The sequence below is a fragment of the Schistocerca cancellata genome, chromosome 1, assembly GCF_023864275.1.
Source record: "Schistocerca cancellata isolate TAMUIC-IGC-003103 chromosome 1, iqSchCanc2.1, whole genome shotgun sequence".
Lineage (NCBI taxonomy): Eukaryota > Metazoa > Arthropoda > Insecta > Orthoptera > Acrididae > Schistocerca > Schistocerca cancellata.
The window spans coordinates 762,788,444-762,811,308 of NC_064626.1; the positions used below are offsets into that span (position 1 = coordinate 762,788,444).

Genomic DNA, 22,865 nt, shown 5'->3' on the forward strand with positions numbered 1-22,865 from the left:
GTGACTCAAGTGCAGTGAACAATAATGAAGTGTGAAAGAAAAAAGAGAAGCACAAAAATTCAGTGCTTAAGCGTAATAGGAGTGAGATACTGTATCTAGTGTAAAATAAAATGTAAAGGAGGACACGCTGAAGTTTTGTTCAAGCAGTGAAGAAACATTGATAAATGTGGAAGTGTCTGTTTTGCTCAGAACAAATAAACAGGAATCTGGAAGACTGGATTAATCTAAGGTGGGCAGAAATGTAACGGCTCAAACACAGACAGCTGGGACCATAGCCCAGCAACTGAAACCAGGCTGCATTGAGCAGCCAATGCCCTGCCAGCTCAGCAGCATCAGCAGACACTGTTTCCACAGCTGTCACTTCTGTGTGAGGAATGTTATGCAGAAACTCATCACATGAGTGACCAACTTACTGATTATGCCACACCAGGCCATTGCCCCCCATTCCAGATGTTTGTTGCTGCCTTGGGGAGCCTTCCACAACTGTCAGAATGTGGAAATTGGATTTTAACCAGCAGGACCAGCCTGTCAGCAAGTCATCACAGCTGGGTTGTCCAATGATGCAGAGCCCATGTTGGTCACAGCATCAATTACACTGCCTCTGCCACACCATGAACTAACAACCACTGCCTGAGTGTCCAACCCGGGCACAAGAATGTCACCTCACTGCTACGCCGCCACCCCACAGCTGTCAACCACAACCCACCAGCATACTGTGGTAGCCAGGCTCCCACCACTGTCGACATGAAATGCCTGCTTTGGCACTGACATAGCAATGTGCTGTGGTTTGAGAATCACCTCAGGTGATCTGCAATGTGTCTGTTTCAGATTGGTTTAAACATATCTGTTTGTGTTCATCAGTAAAATGTTCAAGTGTTCTGTCAACTGATTGGCTACTACCTTCTTCGCCTGCTCCACTACCAACCTCCCAACAGAAAACCACTCGCCCAATGCTACCCTGTAGTAAATCCTGTTACAGTATCATTCTGCATTCTGGGTGCCAAATTATGTTGTTGTTTGCTTTTTTAGCCCCATGTCCAGTGTCAAATTGATGTGATGGCTCTCTTGTGCATCAACTATTTTTACTGATTGCTGAAGGTAAGCCAGCATGATCAGATTTATAGAGTTATTAACAGATTTCATGAAAAGAAAGCTGCTAACAGGGAACCACATATGTTAAAAAATAAAAGGTTAATGCCTTTATATTCTCCATAATACAAAGGAATTTAATGATTTCCTGGTACTTTGCAGAACATTGTCATGGATGAATGATATATGTACTTTACAAATGTTCTGTCAGTTTCTTCAAAGTTTTTATATGCCAAAATTGATGAGATTCTGAACCTGAGACAACTCCCATTTCATCAAATTCTAACTTCAGATTATTGCAAATATTTGGAGGAGGCATATAAATGTATTGATATTTTATGTATTTTCATTCAGTAATGCCATATGGAATAATGTTCTGGGGCATGTCATCTTTAAGAAAGAAAGTCTTCACTGCTCAGAAATGTGCTGTAAGAATATTATGTGGTACTCACCCACATTCATCCCAGCTGAGATACTAAAAGATGGAGGAGAAGCATTGCACAGACATTTATTTCATCTTATACAGATAGTCTGGAAAACAGAGAACATTCCAACAGAGTGGAGATAATCATTAATAGTCCCTGTACATAAGAAAAGAGACAGGGAAGATCTCAGAAACTATAGAGAAATATCATTAGTCAATACAGGTTATAAGATCATATCTTGTTTATTGCTATGTCGCTTAAAAACATATGCAGAAAATATAATTGGGGATTATCAAAATGGCTTCCGCAAAAACAGACCCATCACTGACAACATATTTACAATAAAATCAATAAATGAAAAAGTTTGGGAATATAAACATAAAACACATTTTCTGTTCATCAGTTTCATGAAAGCTTATGACTCCATCCATAGACAAAGCTTGTGGAATGTAATGACTGAATTTGGTTTCCCAATTTGATAAATCTCTGCAAAGTATGCATGGATGAAAATTCAAGCAGGGTTTTACTACATGGATTAAAGTCTGACCATTTTAAAAATAAAACTGGGTTAAGACAAGGAGATGATTTGTCCTGCCTTCTCTTCAATACAGATTTAGAAAGAGTTGTGAGGAAACTCAAACTAGTACCTGCTGGGATTCTCCAAGAAAGCAAAATTAACAAGTTAGCATATGCAGATGACAGTGCTCCTCAGAAACAGTGAAATAGAGATTAGGCAGTTATTTGTGGAGCTTGCAACAGAAGCATCAAGACTTGGCCTGAAAGTAAATGATAAGAAAACAAAATACATGGTAGTTCAAAGATGTAGAGATTACTGGGATAACCAGTCACATCTAATACTTGATGAACACAAATTTGAGCATGTTGAACAGTTCAAATTTCTGGGATCAGTGTTAGATGAACAAAATCAGAGAGAGGTAGAATGAAAAGTGAGACTGCAAAATGCTAACCGAGCCTATAATGCTATACAAAATCTCTTAGGGTTCAAGCTGCTCACTAGGAAAACTAAAATAAAGTTATATAACAAAATCATCAGACCAGTTCTAATCTATGGGGTAGAAACATGGAGCCTAACGAAAACAGAACACCACCATTTACAAGTGTTTGAGAATAAAGTTTATAAAAAAATCTTTGGTCCATATTATGACAATGAATCACAATGCTGGAAGAGAGATCCATGAGCTATCACAACAACCAACGATAGTAAACATAATAAATGCTATAAGACTGCAATGGGCTGGACATCTGATGAGAATGAAAGAAGACCAACTTGTCTTAAGAATATTCAGGAAGAAGCCTTATGGCAAATGACCAAGAGGCAGGGGGGGGGACACCTAGGAGTACTTGGCACAATGAAATTTATTGCATATGCCAAAGATTGGGAATAAATAACTAGCAAGAGGCAGCACAAGGTAGGAGCATCTGGAGGAATCGTGAGATCGGCAAGGGACCTTCAAGTCCCTTACAAGCCTACTACTACTACTACTACTACTTAACACAGTGTATTTATACCCTCACAAAGATTATTGTAAATAATCCAATACAGTTCAAAGGAGCCGTAATGTACTTAACTACAGTACCAGATGAAAAATGAAATTCATTATTCCACACTAAGATTGTACAAAAAAGTGTGCACAATGCTACCACCAAAATTTTTGATCACTTTTTTTACCCAGTAATATAAAATGTCTGACAGACAGCAAAACTAAATTTAAAAACAATCTGAAAAATTTTCTCCTTGACAACCAATCCTATTCCATTCTAAGAATCTTTGTTTGTTCAACGTGTAAAACGTTATGGATAGAAACTTCTATTTCACATCTGTATTATTGGGGGGGGGGGGGGGGGGGGGGACAACCTTGCAAAGGGTCAACATGTTGTATTTAGATGTGAATGTAAAATGACTTGTTCTGAATCATTACAATTAATCATACAAATAAGAACAATTGAGTGAAGAGTTACTCCTTGTGAAAAGCAAAAGTTACTTCATCATGGTGCTAGTAGGTGGCCTTCACTGCATACCTTGCTGCAGTCAGTGATCATACAGATGTTAGGTAATGGAAGCCAGTCACACAGCATTTCATTAAGGTGTATTTCCACAGAGCTTAGCAACAGGCATCAGTGGTCAGATGATCATTAGTGGTCAATGATACATCTAGCCATCTTGGATCACAGTGCATGTTAGTAAAGAGCAACACCAAACATCTTCTCTTCTTGAGTATACATCCCATTTTAATTATCTGGTTTCCCCTCTTGTGTACCTTCTGGGACATCTGTTTTTGTCCATTTTTGTGCCATTGGTTAGAAGGAATGTATTACTCCAGTTGTGATGGAAGGTGATGTGACTCATTGAAATTTGCTACTTTCATCCAGTTTTCAGCAAATTCTCTTCTACCTTCAAAAATAGTTTGATTTTACCTTGGCTCTAAAAAAAAAAACACCCTAGGGAGTTTCCATCACTTCCCAGGCATCATTTATCTTCTTGTGTAGTGAATATGTTGTATGTCCAATATTATTTTTGGCAAAACATTGTTGCTGGGATTCAAATCTCAATTTGCCTTCCAGAATTAGGTTGTCAATTGCTTCTATAAATTTCCAAAAGTAAATGCCAGGATGTTTCTTTTGAAAAGGAAACACGTAATTTTCCTCTCCATCCTCATCCATTACAAGCTTGTGATCCATCCCTAATGACCATATTGTGGATACTATTAAATCCTAATCTTCCTACCTTCCCTCTCTTACACATAAAGAAATAAAAATAATATTATTATGAGCATGGCTACTCACCATTAAGAGGAAACATTGAGTCACAGATAGCCATAACAAAAATATTGCTACACAGTTTAGCTTTTGGCCAAAAGACCTTCTTCTGAAGTAGAAAAGACACACAGATTCACAAAAGCACAACTCACACATGTGTATGTGCAAGTTGTGATTGTGTGAATGTTTGTGTTCGTTATTTACTTCAGAAGAAGGCCTACATTCATGCAAACACAACTCTCACACATACGTGTGTATGAGTTCTGGTTGTATGAATTTGTGCGTGTTTTCTACTCCAGAAGAAGGCCTTTTGGCCAGAAGTTTAAACATACAGCAGTGTCTTCATTGTGCGGTGTGCACTGCAGCTATAGCGGATATAAGCTAAGTACTGACAAACTTATTTGTGCTCTGTAATACAGTTATTAAATTTAATAGATTTCAGTGATGTTGCGTGCCATTTGTGGCAAAATAATGACTTAATGAACTTTTGTAATCGTTCGCTCGCTGTGTTTTATAGTTTTCAGTGTGTTGAAGTCGTTAGTAAATTTCGTGCTTTAGTTTTCAACTGACGTTTATTATTCTTTCTAGTGAAATATTTCAGTAAAATTTTCATTTAGTGTTTTAACTTTGCTTGGTGTTACAGTGGTCATTTTAATATTTTGGTTTTAGCTAATAATTTTGTGAAGTTTTGCTGGTATTGGTATCGGCTGTGTTGTAGTAGTATTAATACAAGTAGCTGCTTTCTTCGTAGGCAGAGAATTTTGAGACCATTATTGTTAGTTCCTAAATAGTTCTACTGGTGTAACTAACTTTGGTAACGAAGACATATAGTTTATCTGAGTAACTGTAAATTTTTACCGTGAGTGAAAAGTGTGGGCTCTGTTGTAGGTTTGTGAGTAGTGGATTACGGTGTGGGATTTGTTCAAAGTATTTTCATTGGGGGGAATGCAGTGAGGAAGCCAGTGGTCATTTTAGGGAGATCCTCTCCTGGGAATGTAGAATCTGTAGTAGAAACAAGTTAATAGAGGAGCAGGAGCGCAAGATCTGTGCCCTTCAGGTGCAGTTACAATGCGCAAAGGAGGAACTAGATAGGTTGAGGAGGGTGAAGGGTGGGGAATGGGAACTGGCAGTTGGCAAGAAGGTAGCTAGGAAGAGGAGGTATTCAGACAGTTTTACTTTGCATACATGCAATAGATACGACCAACTGTCAGAGTTGAGTGGAGAGGAGCCTCATGTAGCCATAGATGTAGGTAACTTGCAGCAGTCCTCAGCAATTAGGAGGCCTAGGTTAGTTGCAAAGTCTAGCAGAAAGGAGGTTCTGCTGCTAGGTAGTTCCCACAGTAGAGGTGTGGGCCAGCAGTTGCAGGAAGTGTTGGGGAGTGAGTACCAGGTCACAAGCACTGTGAAGCCTAGTGCAGGATTGGCTCAGGTGACTGAAAGCATAGGTGAGTTATGTAAGAATTTTACGAAAGAGGATCAGGTAGTGATAGTGGGTGGAGCAGGGAACAGTCTCGATAGGGATGGGGAATATAATGTCAGTGGTGACTTGGTTAAGATAGCTACTCAAACTGGTGGCACTAATGTGCATTTTGTGCAACTGGTTCAGCGTCATGATCGGCCTCACCTTAATGCGGCTGTTAGGTGCGTTAATGTGGGGCTGGGGAGGGCACTGATGGTGTAGGGCATGGCTCACATTGTGGTGGTGCCAGTTGAGTCTATCAGTAGATGGTGTTTCACTAGGGAGAAAGGGATAATGTAGATAATTTTAGACCTGTTTCTATGCCATCAGTGTTTGCAAAAGTTATCGAAAAGGCTGTGTATGTAAGGTTAATTGATCATTTTATATCACACGATTTGCTATCAAATGTACAGTTCGGCTTTAGAAGTCGTTTGACAGCTGAAAATGCTATATTCTCTTTTCTCTGTGAGGTACTGGATGGGCTAAACAAAAATTTTTGAACACTTGGCGTATTTTTTGATTTAACAAAGGCATTTGACTGTGTTGATCTCACAATATTGCTCCAGAAGTTGGATCATTACGGAATAAGGGGAGTAACAATTGGTTCACCTCTTACTTTAGCAACAGGCAGCAAAAGGTCATTATTCACAATGTTGATAACGGCTGTGATGTGGAATCTGGGTGGGGTACTGTCAAGTGGGGGGTGCCCCAGGGATCAGTGCTGGGGCTGCTCCTGTTCCTTATTTATATAAATGATATGCCCTCTAGTATTATGGGTAACTCTAAAATATTTCTGTTTCCTGATGACACTAGCTTGGTAGTAAAGGACGTTGTGTGCAATATTGACTCGGTTTCAAGTAGTGCAGTACATGACCTCAGTTCATGGCTTGTAGAAAATAAACTAACATTAAATCACAGTAAGACTCAGTTTTTACAGTTTCTAACACACAATTCAACAAAACCCGACATTTTAATCTCACAGAACGGGCATATGATTAGTGAAACTGAACAGTTCAAATTCCTAGGTGTTCAGATAGATAGTAAGCTGTCGTGGAAAGCCCACATTCAGGATCTTGTTCAAAGACTTAATACTGCCATTTTCACTATTCGAACGGTATTGAAAGTGAGTGATACTTTGACACGTAAATTAGTCTACTTTGCATATTTTCATTCACTTATGTCGTATGGTATTATGTTTTGGGGTAACTCTTCCCATTCTAGAAGGATATTTTTGGCTCAGAAACGAGCGGTTCAGGCAATAAGTGGTGTGAGTTCACAAACCCTCTTGTCGACCTCTGTTCATGAGTCTGGGTATTTTGACATTGGCCTCTCAATGTGTATATTCCTTATTGTCGTTTCTTGTTACCAATATTAGTTTATTTCCAACAATAAGCAGCTTTCACTCAGTTAATACTCAGCAGAAATCAAACCTCCATTTGGATCGGACTTCCTTAACTCTTGTGCAAAAAGGTTTGCGGTATACTGCTGCATCCATTTTCAATAAGCTGCCACTCGAATTCAAAAATCTTAGCAGTAATCCACATGCTTTCAAATGGAAACTGAAGAGTTTCCTCATGGGTCACTCCTTCTACTCTGTTGAAGAGTTCCTTGAAAAATTAACCTGATTCTCATTGTAATGCTGATAGCGTTTGCTTAAACTTATGGACTGATTTTCTTTCAGGTTCATGGACATTTATTTTTATCTGTTATTACTGTTATGTTGTAAGTTCATGTACTGACACGTTCCATGACCTTGGAGATTTTCTCCTCAATTTGGTCCTACGGAGCTTGACATGTAAATAAATAAATAAATAAAAACTCATTGTCTCCTCTATATGGTGAGTCGCAGTTTATCCTATTCTAGGATTGCTATGTAATATTAACAGATATTGCACTTAAAATTTAGCTTGCAAATACATTTGCTGTTGCCTCATGTAATGGAAGAGAGGTACAGATCTTCTGACACAATCATCAAAGACTGAATCTTTTATTCACTCAAAACCTCCATTTGAAACACAGCTGTACATGGCGATACTGCAATATTATTTATGGAATCTTCAAAAGTAAAGTCTCTTGCCTATAAATGAGGAAATCTCAGGAACTTAACTGCAGTTGTGTATGACGACAATTGTTAGTAAATGTGAAATGTAGGTTGAAGAAGATTTCTCTGTATTCTCAAAAACTGTTCATTGTCTTATTTGTTTTACTACTTCAGTTTATTTTGTACTCCTATTGTTCCATCCTCTTTCAGTGAGTTCTGTTTGATTGTTGCACATTTTATTGTTTTCTCAGAGTGTAGAAATTTCATACTAAACTCTTTTCGTTGTAGGAAATGTATGTATTACAATTTGATTATAATTATTTTTTAAAAATGTCTGTGGTAAGGACTGTGGGACAAAACTGGTGAGTTCATTGGTCCCTAGGCTTACACACTAAGTAAACTAACTTTAACTTATGCTAAGGACAACACACACACCCATGCCCGAGGGAGGACTCGAACCTCTGACAATGGAAGCCACACAAACCGTGACAAGACACCTCACACTGCACAGCTACCCCGCATGGCTGAACATAAGTTTATTAGAGGGTGAAGATAAACTCATGCATTTTGTAGTCTTAAGTGAGAATGATTATTTGGATTTTTACATTTTTTTCCAACAGACTTATTCCAAATGAGTGGGAATTGCATTGGACTTGTATTTAGGATGGTTGGGGATCAGATCTCCATTCAGTCACCTAAATTAAGCTCTTTGTGGTTTATCTAAATCACTTAAGATTAACTATATCTAAAAACAAAGATGATGTAACTTACCAAACGAAAGTGTTGGTATGTTGATAGACACACAAACAAACACACACACAAAATTCAAGCTTTTGCAACACACGGTTGCTTCATCAGGAAAGAGGGAACGAGAGGGAAAGACGAAAGGATGTGGGTTTTAAGGGAGAGGGTAAGAAGTCATTCCAATCCCGGGAGCGGAAAGACTTACCATAGGGGGAAAAAAGGACAGGTATACACTCGCGCGCGCACACACACACACACACACACACACACACACACACACACACATACACACACACACATCAGTCCGCACATATACAGACACAAGCTGCTTGTGTCTGTATATGTGCGGATGGATATATCTGTGTGTGTGTGTGTGTGTGTGTGTGTGTGTGTGTGTGTTTGTGTGTGCGTGCGAGTGTATACCTGTCCTTTTTTCCCCCTAAGGTAAGTCTTTCTGCTCCCGTGATTGGAATGACTTCTTACCCTCTCCCTTAAAACCAACATCCTTTCATCTTTCCCTCTCCTTCCCTCTTTCCTGATGAAGCAACTGTGTGTTGCGAAAGCTTGAATTTTGTGTGTGTGTTTGTGTTTGTTTGTGTGTCTGTCAACATACCAATGCTTTCGTTTGGTGAGTTACATCAGCTTTGTTTTTAGATATATTTTTCCCACGTGGAATGTTTCCCTCTATTATATTCACTTAAGGTTAATATTGAGATAGTACCTTTGAAAAGATTGTGGCCAGTTTTCAACCTATTCTTATCCTCTATGAGCTTGTGCTTTTATTTCTTCCTTCTTACAGATTTTCACCCACCTAACAGAATTGAGGTGTACCTGTATCCTGGAAAGTGCAAGAAAAATTTGTTGTGCATGTGACCTCAAATATAAACTACCATAGGATAGATATTTTATTTACAGATTAATGACAACATAAATTAATAGTGTATATTGTTCATTTTACGTGAAAATTTCATTCTAGTTTCTTGAATAAATTCAAGCTTATTTGAATATTAGAATACAAATAAAATTAATTTTTAACAAACAAGATAATAATCTTTTACAGAAAGAAATGCTCTCTGCTGAAGATGCAGCATTATTGCAATCAAAACAGGATGAACTGATGGCAAAGCTTGGTGAATTTGGAGCTCTGACAATTAGGATACAAACCCTTTTAAAACTTAGTCATCTGACAGAGTCTCAGCTATGCCTGTTGGAGGGCCCACGTCCTGGTGAAGAGAAGGAAACATTTGATTTGGAAGTTGAGGATGAAAGTCTTCCTAAAGTAATAATTTGTGGTTCTGAAGATCATATTCCAAGAATTGTTGTTTGTGAGCCTACAGTGAAGAAAGAAGAACCTTTACTGAAGTGTTGTTGTGCTAAGCATCCAGTAAGGGAAAAGACATACAAATGCAGTTTAATTTTTGATCATCATATTTATTGTACGATACTTCGCACTGTAATGTTGTTTTGTTTTACAGATACTTCTTGGAGGTATTGGTGGTGAAACCGCAGGGTATGTAGAGTTACTTATTTGATTGTAGAATTAACAAGTAAATTGTAGCACATTACAAATAATTTCAGTTTATCTCAGTCTCTGATATGATTAGTTTATCTGTTACAATATGATGATTGTAGATAAAATTTCTAATTTACATATTGATTACATACTTTAAGATTCATGAAACTCCTGCATGGCAGTAGATTCAGTGGAAAAAATTACTTTTAATTCCAGACATGTGCTACCCAACAGAATAAAAGTTGTTGCAGCACAATACTAACACTGTAACTATCCTGAGAAAGTCTACTTACAAAGTTCCAAGGGCAATTATTAAGCAATGAATCTAGGAATATAGTACAGCTCCCTATGTATCACTCCCATGTGGCCCACAAAGACAAGCAGCTAGACTAATTACTGTGCACACAGAGGAATTTAAGCAGTCCTTCTTGAGCTCTTTATTGAAATGGAACTAGAAGAAACTTTAATATGTGGTGCAATTAGAAGTACCCCACCCTCCCCCTCTGCTACACATGGCACAGTGGTTCTGCTGGATATAGATCCAAATGTAGATTCGTACGGCTCCTTATACTCACAATCTTCTAGTTCCTGAGAATATTTAATTTGTGCATGGTTTTATTCTGAATCAGTACTGTGTCATTCACTTATCACCTTTTTACCTTTCAATTGTTAAACATAATCAATCATGCATTTAATATGACAAAATCTAAAAAAAGTTTCTAGTTGCTTTTGTCTTTCTGTAATTATGAAACATGATTTGCACCTCATGCATGCTTGGGAATGCATCAAGCTAAAAAAAAGTACAGTACTTATCCTTGATATTATGAACAAAGACCCTTGGGTTTGTTAAACTGTTAAATCAGTCATTTTGTTTCCTATTTTTACAGTTTATATATATATATATATATATATATATATATATATATATATATATATATATATATATATATATAAAATAGAGGGAAACATTCCACGTGGGAAAAATATATTTAAAAAGAAAGATGATGAGACTTACCCAACAAAAGTGCTGGCAGGTCGATAGACACACAAATAAACACAAACATACACACAAAACTCTAGCTTTCGCAACCAACGGTTGCCTCGTCAGGAAAGAGGGAAGGAGAAGGAAAGACAAAAGGATTGGGTTTTAAGGGAGAGGGTAAGGAGTCATTCCAATCCCGGGAGCGGAAAGACTTACCTTAGGGGGAAAAAAGGACAGGTTTACACTCGCACACACACACATATCCATCCACACATACACAGACACAAGCAGACATGGCCTTTACAAATGTCTGCTTGTGTCTGTGTATATGCGGATGGATACGTGTGTGTGTGCGCGAGTGTATACCTGTCCTTTTTTCCCCCTAAGGTAAGTCTTTCCGCTCCCGGGATTGGAATGACTCCTTACCCTCTCCCTTAAAACCCATATCCTTTTGTCTTCCCTTCTCCTTCCCTCTTTCCTGACGAGGCAACCGTTGGTTGCGAAAGCTAGATTTTTGTGTGTATGTTTGTGTTTGTTTGTGTGTCTATCGACCTGCCAGCGCTTTTGTTTGGTAAGTCTCATCATCTTTCTTTTTAATTATATATATATAACAGCCAGCAAGATATAGGAGATTATTCGGATAGTTAAGGGAGACAAAAATTTAATTGTGACAGGGGGCTTGAATCCAATGGTAGAAAGAGGAAGAGAAAGGAAAATACTAGGTGCATATGGACTGGGGGGAGGGGGAGGGGGGGGGTGAAGGAATGAAAGAGGAAACCATCTGTTAGAATTTTACATAGAGCATAATATAGTCATCACTAAAACTTGGTTTAAGAATCATGAAAGAAGGTTGTATTAGAAGAAGAGACCTGGAGACACCACAGTGTTTCACACTGATTGTACAGGATGTACATAAAGTCCGGTAACACTTTCACGTATTTATTGCACAAGAGCCAAACATTGTACAGATATTGCACATATGTCATTTTGAAGAGAAACCCTGAAAGTTTTTTGTCATGTATACCCGACAAAAACAAGTGTGTTATAGCTGTTCAATGGATGTTTGGAACCAAGTGCAGTAAGAAGCCACCAACAAGGAAGGCCATTTACCACTGGCACAACAAATTCGTTATGATGGGTTGCTTGTGCCCTGCAAAGAGAAGTGGACATCCCAGTGTGGGTCAAGTGAATGTGGAGCATGTACGAAAGACATTTATAAGGAGTCCAAATAAATTGGTGCATCATGCATTCTGTGAACTCGAAATGTCTCCAATGACAGTGTGGAAATCCCTGAAACAGAAGCTGTCTATGAAACCATTCAAATTGGAGTTAATGCAGAAGCTCACTGATGATGAGAAAGACAAGAGTTTTGAGTTTTGTTCACAGTTGCAAGAACTGAATGAGGGTGTGGATGGCATTGATGATTGCTTAATTGTTAGTGACGAAGCCACTTATCACACTAATGGGAAAGTGAACAGACATAATTGTCGAATGTAGGGTACAAAGCATCCATACGAAAGCATTGAATTTGAGCATTATTCCCCAAAGGTAAATGTTTTTTGTGCCTTGTCATGTCGAAAACTGTACGGGCCACTCTTCTTCACTGAGAACACTGTCACTGGATATTCCTACTTGGACGTGTTGCAGCAATGGCTGATGCCTCAAATGCAGTGGGACTCTCCATTCATCTTTCAGCAGGATGGGGCTGCCCCCCATTTTCATTGTGAAGTTCGTGGGTACCTGATCATGGGACTGCTGCATTGATGGATCAGGCATACTACAGAAGGGGACAGCTGTTTCATGAAATGTCCTGCCCGATCACCAGATCTCACTCCGCCAGATCTCACTCCGTGTGACTTTTTTCTGTGGGGACACATTAAAGATCTGGTGTATGTACCGCCTCTACCACGTGATGAAGCAGAGCTCTTGCAGAGAATATGGGAAGTGATTGCTATAGTTGATGATGCCATGCTGGGATGGGTATGGCAAGAATTCGATTACCATATTGACGTTTGTCGAGTCACTCATGGTTTGCATATAGAATGTTTCAGTGTTTCTCTCCAAAATGCAACATGTATGACATCTGTACAATGTTTAGTTCTTGTGCAATAAATAATTGAAAGTGTTCCTGGACTTTATTAACACTATGTATAATGAAAAGACAGAGATTTTGGAACTGATTTTAAATTTTAAGACATTTCAAGAGGTGAATGTAGACTCTGACCACAATTTATTGCCTATGAACTGTTGATTAAAACTAAAGAAGTTGCAGAAAAGTAGGAAATTAGGGAGATGGGACATGAATAAGTTGACAGAACCAGAGGTTGCTGAGAGTTTCAGAGGGAGTGTTAGGCAACACCTGACTAGAACAGGGGAAGGGAGTACAGTAGAAGATGAATGAGTAGATTTGAGAGATGAAATAGTGAAGGCAACTGAGGATCAAATGAGTAAAAGAACAATGCCAATAGAAGTCCATGGATACAACAGGAGATATTGAATTTAATTGATGAAAGGAGAAAATATGAACCTGCAGCAAATTAGGCAGGCGAAAGGGAATACAAATGTATAAAAAATGAGATTGACTGGAATTGCAGAATGGCTAAGTGGGTATGGCTAGAGGACAGTTGTAAGGATTTGGAAGCATATATCACTAGTGGAAAGATAGACACTGTGTACAGGAAAATTAAAGAGGCATATGGAGAAAAGAAGCAGTAGGAATATTAAGAACTCAGATGGAAAAATTGTCTTAAGGGAAGCTGGAACGATCCATCTCCTCCATGTTAATTTTAGCAAATAGAAGGAACATTTTTTCTAAAACCATTAAACATTTTGCTTTGAAATTTGGACTACATGTTCAGTGAATATTTCTCTACATAGTTATAATGCCATGTTAAGAAATATGTATTGGTTTTTGTTTTACAATTTTTTTAAACAGATGCTTATTTTTTTCTCTAAAATTTCGCACTTTTTCTTCCATAACTCTTGAATTATACAATTTTTTTTACAATTTGTTATAAAAATGAAGGAAAAGAAGTAAACAATATTGTGTATAAATTTCATTGATATACTGTTAGCAGTTTTTGAGAAAATGTTCCTCAAAGATGAAAATTTTAAAGTTACGGGAAATGGCTTCCAAAGTTTTTTAATACATTCCTGCCCCATATGATGGATTATCAGCATCCTCTTCTTTTTCTAGTGTTAGTTGCCTTTTCACTGTTCTTTTCTTCCCTTTTGATGCATGTTGTAGGCTTTTGTCTCTTCTTCCTGCACCTCTTAATCTTTCTTTATAAATTAGGCACATTGTGCAAATGGTGTTGTGTCCTGCTTGGAAACCTAAACGTTTCAGCACATCACATTTGATAATGTTTCCTTCATTGTATGTTGCCACTGCATCATACGCTCCAAAATGCAATGTTTTTATCTGTACAAACACTCTTTTGGGAATCCTAATCCAAATTAAATTATTTACACTTTCATTTGGATTTTGTGTTTTCCTATGTAAACACTTTTCCAATAAACTTGGCTGTGATAAATCTCTGAACATGGGCTTAATTACATCAATTACAGCATGTGGCAAACTGTTTTTATGGGTATATTCCATTCCTGATTGGTGCTTACACCATGAGTGGGGCACAGTGCATATTGTGGGTGCTCATTTGTTGATGCAGTATGAAAAAATAATCACCCATAGTGCTCTCCTCATATGCTCAATGCTTCTTGTATTTTGAATAATTGCACACCCATAATACCTCTGCAATCTGTCAGTTGCTTCATCTGTCAATCTTCCTCTTCGTCAAGGGTCTTACCATCACTAAGCTTCTGGAATCCTAATGTCTGGTTTTGTTTGTGCAAGCAAGCGCCCATGTGCTTCTGCACATGTCCAATGCACTCCTCTTTTTAATGTGAATTTCATTGCCATAAGGTTTGAGTTCTTCTACAGCTTTATATCCCTTAGAATCACTATCTCCTAGATAGTTAGTGTATCGTACATTATACCACTCCTGTGATCTGGAAAAAATTGCTTTCTTTCCCTCTTCTTTCATCGCTCCACTTGTGCCGTGAAAATTTGCTTCACAACTTTCACTATGTTCGTCCTTGATACTTCCCATATATATAGAATATTTGGAGAGAATTGTCTCCACTGGTAGCTGTCACAACTCCATTTAGAGATTTATGGCTTCTAAGTTGCCATGATCCATCTGAAGCAACAGTTAAATCTCTACAATTCCCATTATCTGTCACAGCTTCTTCAATTGCTTTCTTTATTGTTGCTTGTGCAATATCTTCAGCAGAAGATCCCACCAATTCATTATAAAATCCAAACTTGGTTGGTGGTTTTGACAAGTTCATAATTCCACATAATATTGTCCCTGCAGCACTGCCTTTGCCAATGCAATGCAAGCCATACACTAGCCTAACATTTTCATCATACACCTTCTTTCCACTATTACCACTACAAGAAATACTGTTAGAATTAGAAAACGAAATTTCTACAGCACATTTGTTACACTTCAATAACATTTTACATGCCAAACCAATGTGTGAAGTTATTTTCAATTCCAGTCCTCTTTCTTTGCAAACTTGGCATAATATGTTATGTTTCAACATATTAGAGAGCAAGGAAATGTTAATTATTTCATTCACATCATTACTGTCACTTTCATAGTTTTCAGATTTTTCTTTGCTTTTACAAAGCTTCTTGCTGGAAAAAGTTCTATCATATTCATTTGGAGTAGTTGGTGAAGCAGTCTGAGCAGCATCTCCCTTCAAAATAACAAAAGATTTCTTCTTCCACTCATTGTGCTTTTTCTTAAACACACAATTGCTGAAATGGGGCATATTGATATCCACAAACCAAACACGTAAAACAGGTACAAGCAAAATTTGTTAAATCTACAAAATTGAACAGCTAAACAACACAAAGCAAACTCCACAAGTCAACACACATGGTATATCGTTTATGTTTACTGATATTAACAGTCACTTGTTGCAGACATAGTCATACAATGTTGGAAAACAAAACACTGTGTAATTCCGCCAAGATACCCTGCTTGCAGCCAGCAAGATGCATCGTCAGAGGTGACACACCAAGTTGCTACAACCATTTACACAGCACATCAACTTTGCAGTGATAAAAAACACACTTAGAATTCACTTAGAAGGGTGAAACTTGATTTGTTTTATTCAGAGAGACAAAATAATGAAGGCAGCTGAAGATCATGTAGGTAAAAAGGTGAGGGCTAGTAGAAATACTTGGTTAAGAGAAGAGATACTGAATTTTGTTGAGGAAAAAAGAAAATATAAAAATGTAGTAAATGGAGCAGGTGAAAAGGAATACAAACTTCTCAAAAATGAGATTGACAGGAAGTGCAAAATGGTTAAGCAGGAATGGCTAGAGGACAAATGTAAGGACGTAGAGGCATATATCACTAAGGCTAAGATAGATACTGCCTACAGGAAAATTAATGAGATCTTTGTAGGAAAGATGACCACCTGTATGAATATCAAGAGCTCATATGGAGAACATTTCTAAGCAAAGAACAGAAAGCAGAAAGGTGGAAATGGAAGTGGATGTAGATGAAGATGAAATGGGAGATGTGATACTGTGTGAAGAATTTGACAGAGCATTGGAAGACCTAAGTCGAAACAAGGCCCCGGAGTAGACAACATTCCATTAGAACTACTGATACCCTTCGGAGAGCCAGCCATAACAATACTCTACCAACTGATGAGCAAGGTGTGTGAGACTGGAGAAATACCCTCAGACTTAAAGAAGAATATAATAATTCCACGAAGAAAGCAGATATAGATAGGTGTGAAAATTACTGGACTATCAGTTCAATAAGTCACGGTTGCAAAATACTAACATGAATTCATTAAAGATGAATGGAAAAACTGGTAGAAGCTGACCTCAAGGAAGATCAGTTTGGATTCTGCAGAAATGTTGGAACACATGAGTCAGTACTTATCTTAGAAGATAGATTAAGGAAAGGCAAACCTATGATTCTAGCATTTGTTGACTTGGAGAAAGCTTTTGACAGTATTGACTGGAATAGTCTCTTTCAAATTCTGAAGGTGGCAGGGTTCAAATACAGGGAGCAAAAGGCTATTTACAATTTATTCAGAAACCAGATGGCAGTTATAAGACTCAAGGGGCATGAAAGGGGAGCAGTGGTTGGGAAGGGAGTGAGGAAGGGTTGTAGCCTCTCCTCGATGTTATTCAATCTGTATACTGAGCAATCAGTAAAGGAAACGAAAGATAAATTTGGAGTAGGTTTTAAAATCCATGGAGAAGAAATAAAAACTTTGAGGTTTTTCAATGACTTTGTAATTCTGTCAGAGACAGCAAAGGACCTAGAAGAGCAGTTGTACAGAATGGACAGTGTTAACAGAATCTTCTGTCAGTTCTTGGTAGAACAACATTATAATGAATGAAAAGCACCAGTTTGCTTTTGTTCTACAATATTACTGTTATTGTAAACCGGTTTTTGGCTTTCAAGGCCATCTTCAGACATTAATCTACTATAAAAGACGGATAATTGTGCCTTCTAAGCTGAAAACCGGTTTACAATAAAAGTATTATTGTAGAACAAAAGCAAACTGGTGCTTTTCATTTATTATAACGGACAGCATCTTGAAAGGAGGACATAAGATGAACATCAATAGAAGCAAAATGAGGATAATGAAATGTAGTCAAATTAAATCAGTTGATTCTGAGGGAATTAGATTAGGAAATTACACTTAAAGTAATAGGTGAATTTTGCTACTTGGGGAGCAAACTAACTGACGATGGTCGAAGTAGATAGGATATAAAATGTAGAGTGGCCATGGCTAGGAAAGTGTTTCTGGAGAAGAGAAATTTACTAACATTGAGCATAGATTTAAGTGTCAGGAAGTCTTTTCTGAAAGTATTTGTATGGAGTGTAGTCATGTATGAAAGTGAAACATTGATGATAAATAGTTTGGACAAGAAGAGAATAGAAGCTTTCAAAATGTGGTGCTACAGAAGAGTGCTGAAGATTAGATGGGTAGACCACGTAACTAATGAGGAAGTACTGAATAGAATTATGGAGAAGAGGAATTTGTGGCACAACTTGACTGGAGGAAGAGATGGGCTGCTAGAACACATTCTGAGGCATCAAGGGATCACCAGTTCAGTGCTGAAGGGAACTGTGGAGCATAAAAATCATAGAGAGAGACAAAGGGATGAATACACTAAGCAAATTCAGAAGGATGTAGGTAGCAGTAGTTACTAGGAGATGGAAAAGCTTGCACAGGATAGAGTAGGATGAGGAGCTGCATCAAACCAGTCACTGGACTGAAGACCACAATGACAACAACAATAACTATGTTCAACAGCAGTTGTAATTGGTGTCTAACTCTGTCACAGCTTCCTGTCTGTTAAAACAATACAGGTTTTTCATGCCATGTAGACTGATCATAAAAACATATTGAGCATTGCAGTTTTGCACATGATGTGAATGCCAAACAAGGTGTTGCTCCATACTAGATGATTTTTATATTATCCCATTGTCTCATGATCCAATCGAAGGCTGAGGAAATATTTCTTTCTTTTGCACTTACCTCCTTGCAGCATATCACTGTAAATAAATAGGAATATTGAGATGCCCCACTTTTCCAACACACTAAACCTTTCAGGAGATACAAAAAACATTCCAGTCTTAAGAATTGTACTGAAATTCCATATATCTTCTCATATTTTGTTAAAATGAATGTGTAGGGATGAATGCCAATGCTCTGTAGGCTATCCTAGTATATTTTCGTAACATAATGTTACAATTTTTAGTGAACATGTGGGCTTTCTCAATATTTTGTGATAAATAAACATAAACCAATGTTTGATTCATACTTCATTGCTAATATGGACAAAAATCAAAGAAATTATGGCTATTTTCCATTCTCTTTGGCATAATACTCCACACACAATTCATTCGTTGACCCATGTTAGCCACTTGTATAAGTCAGAATAGAAGTTCTTGATAATTTCTTGTTTTTGTAGGCATGGTAAAAGTCACCTTAGGTCTTACATTTTCGTCTTTTTTACAGGCATATGATGTTGATAAGTCTGGCTTACAGACTTGGTGGAATTACACCTCGGTTAGCTAATTACAATGTATGCTCATCTGCTCCATCAATGAATGGCTTAACTTTTAAAAGTACTAAGAGTTTCATATGAATAACAGAAATCTATGGATTGTGTTACATGAAAGTGCTGTTTGCTATTTCTTTGTGTAGCCCTTCCTTGAGTTTCAACAGAAACCCTTGAGTTTCAACAGAAATAGCATTCTTTCTGTAGGAATTTAGCCACCATTGCTTAAAATTTAGCACCTCCTCTGTTTTTTGTATTATCACTGCAAAGTTCATCTTTACACATGAGTCTGTTATTAATTTTGCATATTCTTTCAGCAAATATGTGCTATCCACCTTTCTGATTTTTGTTTTCACCATGCTGAAATCTATATTACAAAGAAGGTAAGAGTGGCCTCTTACTGCAAAGTAATGGGTGATGAACTGATATCTTCCCTTTGCCACAAGCATTAAACAAAATCTCGGAATGGTATGGTTTTTATTTTGGTTTACACAAGAATCACAGAACAAGTGAAGCTTTTTAACATGTTGTCTGACATTTTCAATTACATAATTAAAAAGAAATGAAGTTTTTGTTGGGTTTGCCGGCCGGAGTGGCCGAGCGGTTAAAGGCGCTACAGTGTGGAACCGCACGACCGCTACGGTCGCAGGTTCGAATCCTGACTCAGGCATGGATGTGTGTGATGTCCTTAGGATAGTTAGGTTTAAGTAGTTCTAAGTTCTAGGGGACTTATGACCACAGCAGTTGAGTCCCATAGTGCTCAGAGCCATTTTTTTTGTTGGGTTTTTCATTGCTATTCCTTCATAATAGACATAAAACCTGGCTCTTCTAGCCTATAAATCATGCAAATTAGACATTTACTTAAAGCTGGCACAAGTAAAACATACATTGTATTGGTACCTGAGGTAATTGCAGGTTCTGCATAAAATCAAATGAAAGGCAAGTAATGCAAGAATCAGTTTTAGTTTTCACTTTGCTTGCATGTAATTTCCTGAAGAATTTATTAGCACACGTCTTGTGCATTATTAACTCAGCTATTGGTGCCCTATTAACTCAGCTATTGGTGCCCTTTTAGTGGTGTTGTTCAGGGAGCAACTGTCAATTTTTACATTGAGCTCTTCACAGTGCAATGTGTATCCACTTGTGGTTACGCAAATTTTAAATTAATATTGCCCTGGAAAATTCTCCGATAAAATTGACAGTCAACTTGAATATCCCATTTAATGTTTCTGAACATCTGCCACGTAATCTTCACATTAAGTTTAGGGTCAAGATAATTTCATTCTTCATTGGTATAATGTGCTTTCCTGACTCGAAATGAATTGATGTTATTTTTTTATTTCCACTGTTAAAGCTACTGGTTTTGCAATTCCATGACAACATTTTCCCCTCTTATTTTAGAGAGATTTATCTTCTTTTAACAAACTGCACAGGTACCCTATGCAGTCACTGGTGACTCCAAGAACACTTTTCAAGGCAGTTTTACAAACCTGAATCATACTGTGACAACCTGATAAGCAATAAACATATGGCTGTCCTTTTGGTTTCTTTGTCCCAAATTCCTTATCAATTCTAGGCTTCTTTCTTGCCACTGGTTTTACTTCTAAGAGGTTTGAAGGAATCCATTCTGTTCATTTTTTGTTTGGAAGTCTGTAAATTTAGCATATATTTCTATCTTGCTGCCCTCTATTATCTTAGTTGTCATGCATTTCATGTGGCAACAGAATTACATATTCATATAATAGAGGGAAACATTCCACGTGGGAAAAATATATCTAAAAACAAAGATGATGTGACTTACCAAACGAAAGTGCTGGCAGGTCGATAGACACACAAACAAACACAAACATACACACAAAATTCAAGCTTTCGCAACAAACGGTTGCTTCATCAGGAAAGAGGGAAGTAGAGGGAAAGACGAAAGGATGTGGGTTTTAGATCAACACCTTCAACCCATTACATGCAGTCTCCCATCCTTCATCACAGTCACCAACCACTTTCTCGAACGCCTGGAATCCTTACCCAATCTGTTACCCCCGGAAACCATCCTTGTAACCATTGATGCCACTTCCTTATACACAAATATTCCGCACGTCCAGGGCCTTGCTGCAATGGAGCACTTCCTTTCACGCCGATCACCTGCCACCCTTGCTAAAACCTCTTTCCTCATTACTTTAGCCAGCTTCATCCTGACCCACAACTTCTTCACTTTTGAAGGCCAGACATACTAACAATTAAAGGGAACAGCCATGGGTACCAGGATGGTCCCCTCGTATGCCAACCTATTCATGGGTCGCTTAGAGGAAGCCATCTCGGTTACCCAGGCCTGCCAACCCAAAGTTTGGTACAGATTTATTGATGACATCTTCATGATCTGGACTCACAGTGAAGAAGAACTCTAGAATTTCCTCTCCAACCTCAACTCCTTCAGTTCCATCAGATTCACCTGGTCCTATTCCAAATCCCATGCGACTTTCCTTGACATTGACCTCCATCTGTCCAATGGCCAGCTTCACACGTCCGTCCACATCAAACCCACCAACAAGCAACAGTACCTCCATTATGACAGCTGCCACCCATTCCACATCAAACGGTCCTTTCCCTACAGCCTAGGTCTTTGTGGCAAATGAATCTGCTCCAGTCCGGAATCCCTGAACCATTACACCAACAATCTGAAAACAGCTTTCGCATCCCGCAACTACCCTCCCGACCTGGTACAGAAGCAAATAACCAGAGCCATTTCCTCATCCCCTCAAGCCCAGAACCTCCCACAGAAGAATCACAAAAGTGCCCCACTTGTGACAGGATACTTTCCGGGACTGGATCATACTCTGAATGTGGCTCTCCAGCAGGGATACGACTTCCTCAAATCCTGCCCTGAAATGAGATCCATCCATCATGAAATCCTCCCCACTCCACCAAGAGTGTCTTTCCGCCATCCACCTAACCTTCATAACCTCTTAGTTCATCCCTATGAAATCCCCAAACCACCTTCCCTACCCTCTGGCTCCTACCCTTGTAACTGCCCCCGGTGTAAAACCTGTCCCATGCACCCTCCCACCACCACCTACTCCAGTCCTGTAACCCGGAAGGTGTACACGATCAAAGGCAGAGCCACGTGTGAAAGCACCCACGTGATTTACCAACTGACCTGCCTACACTGTGAAGCTTTCTATGTGGGAATGACCAGCAACAAACTGTCCATTCGCATGAATGGACACAGGCAGACAGTGTTTGTTGGTAATGAGGATCACCCTGTGGCTAAACATGCCTTGGTGCATGGCCAGCACATCTTGGCACAGTGTTACACCATCCGGGTTATCTGGATACTTCCCACTAACACCAACCTGTCAGAACTCCGGAGATGGCAACTTGCCCTTCAGTATATCCTCTCTTCTCGTTATCCGCCAGGCCTCAACCTCTGCTAATTTCAAGTTGCCGCCGCTCATACCTCACCTGTCTTTCAACAACATCTTTGCATCTGTACTTCTGCCTCGACTGACTTCTCTGCCCAAACTCTTTGCCTTTACAAATGTCTGCTTGTGTCTGTGTATGTGCGGATGTGTGTGTGTGTGTGTGTGTGTGTGTGTGTGCGAGAGTGTATACCTGTCCTTTTTTTCCCCATAAGGTAAGTCTTTCCGCTCCCGGGATTGGAATGACTCCTTACCCTCTCCTGTAAAACCCACATCCTTTCGTCTTTTCCTCTCCTTCCCTCTTTCCTGAT

At 38.6% G+C, this 22,865-nt stretch overlaps 1 protein-coding gene across 1 annotated transcript in view; it reads left to right on the forward strand.

The window, feature by feature from the left end:
* LOC126101117 (uncharacterized) overlaps window positions 1-22,865 on the forward strand; it is a 164,606-nt gene that overhangs the window by 58,462 nt on the left and 83,279 nt on the right. The window contains exons 3-4 of the mRNA XM_049911835.1: window positions 9,597-9,920; window positions 10,012-10,046. Coding sequence (XP_049767792.1) covers window positions 9,597-9,920; window positions 10,012-10,046 — 359 coding nt within the window. The remainder of the gene's footprint in view (window positions 1-9,596; window positions 9,921-10,011; window positions 10,047-22,865) is intronic.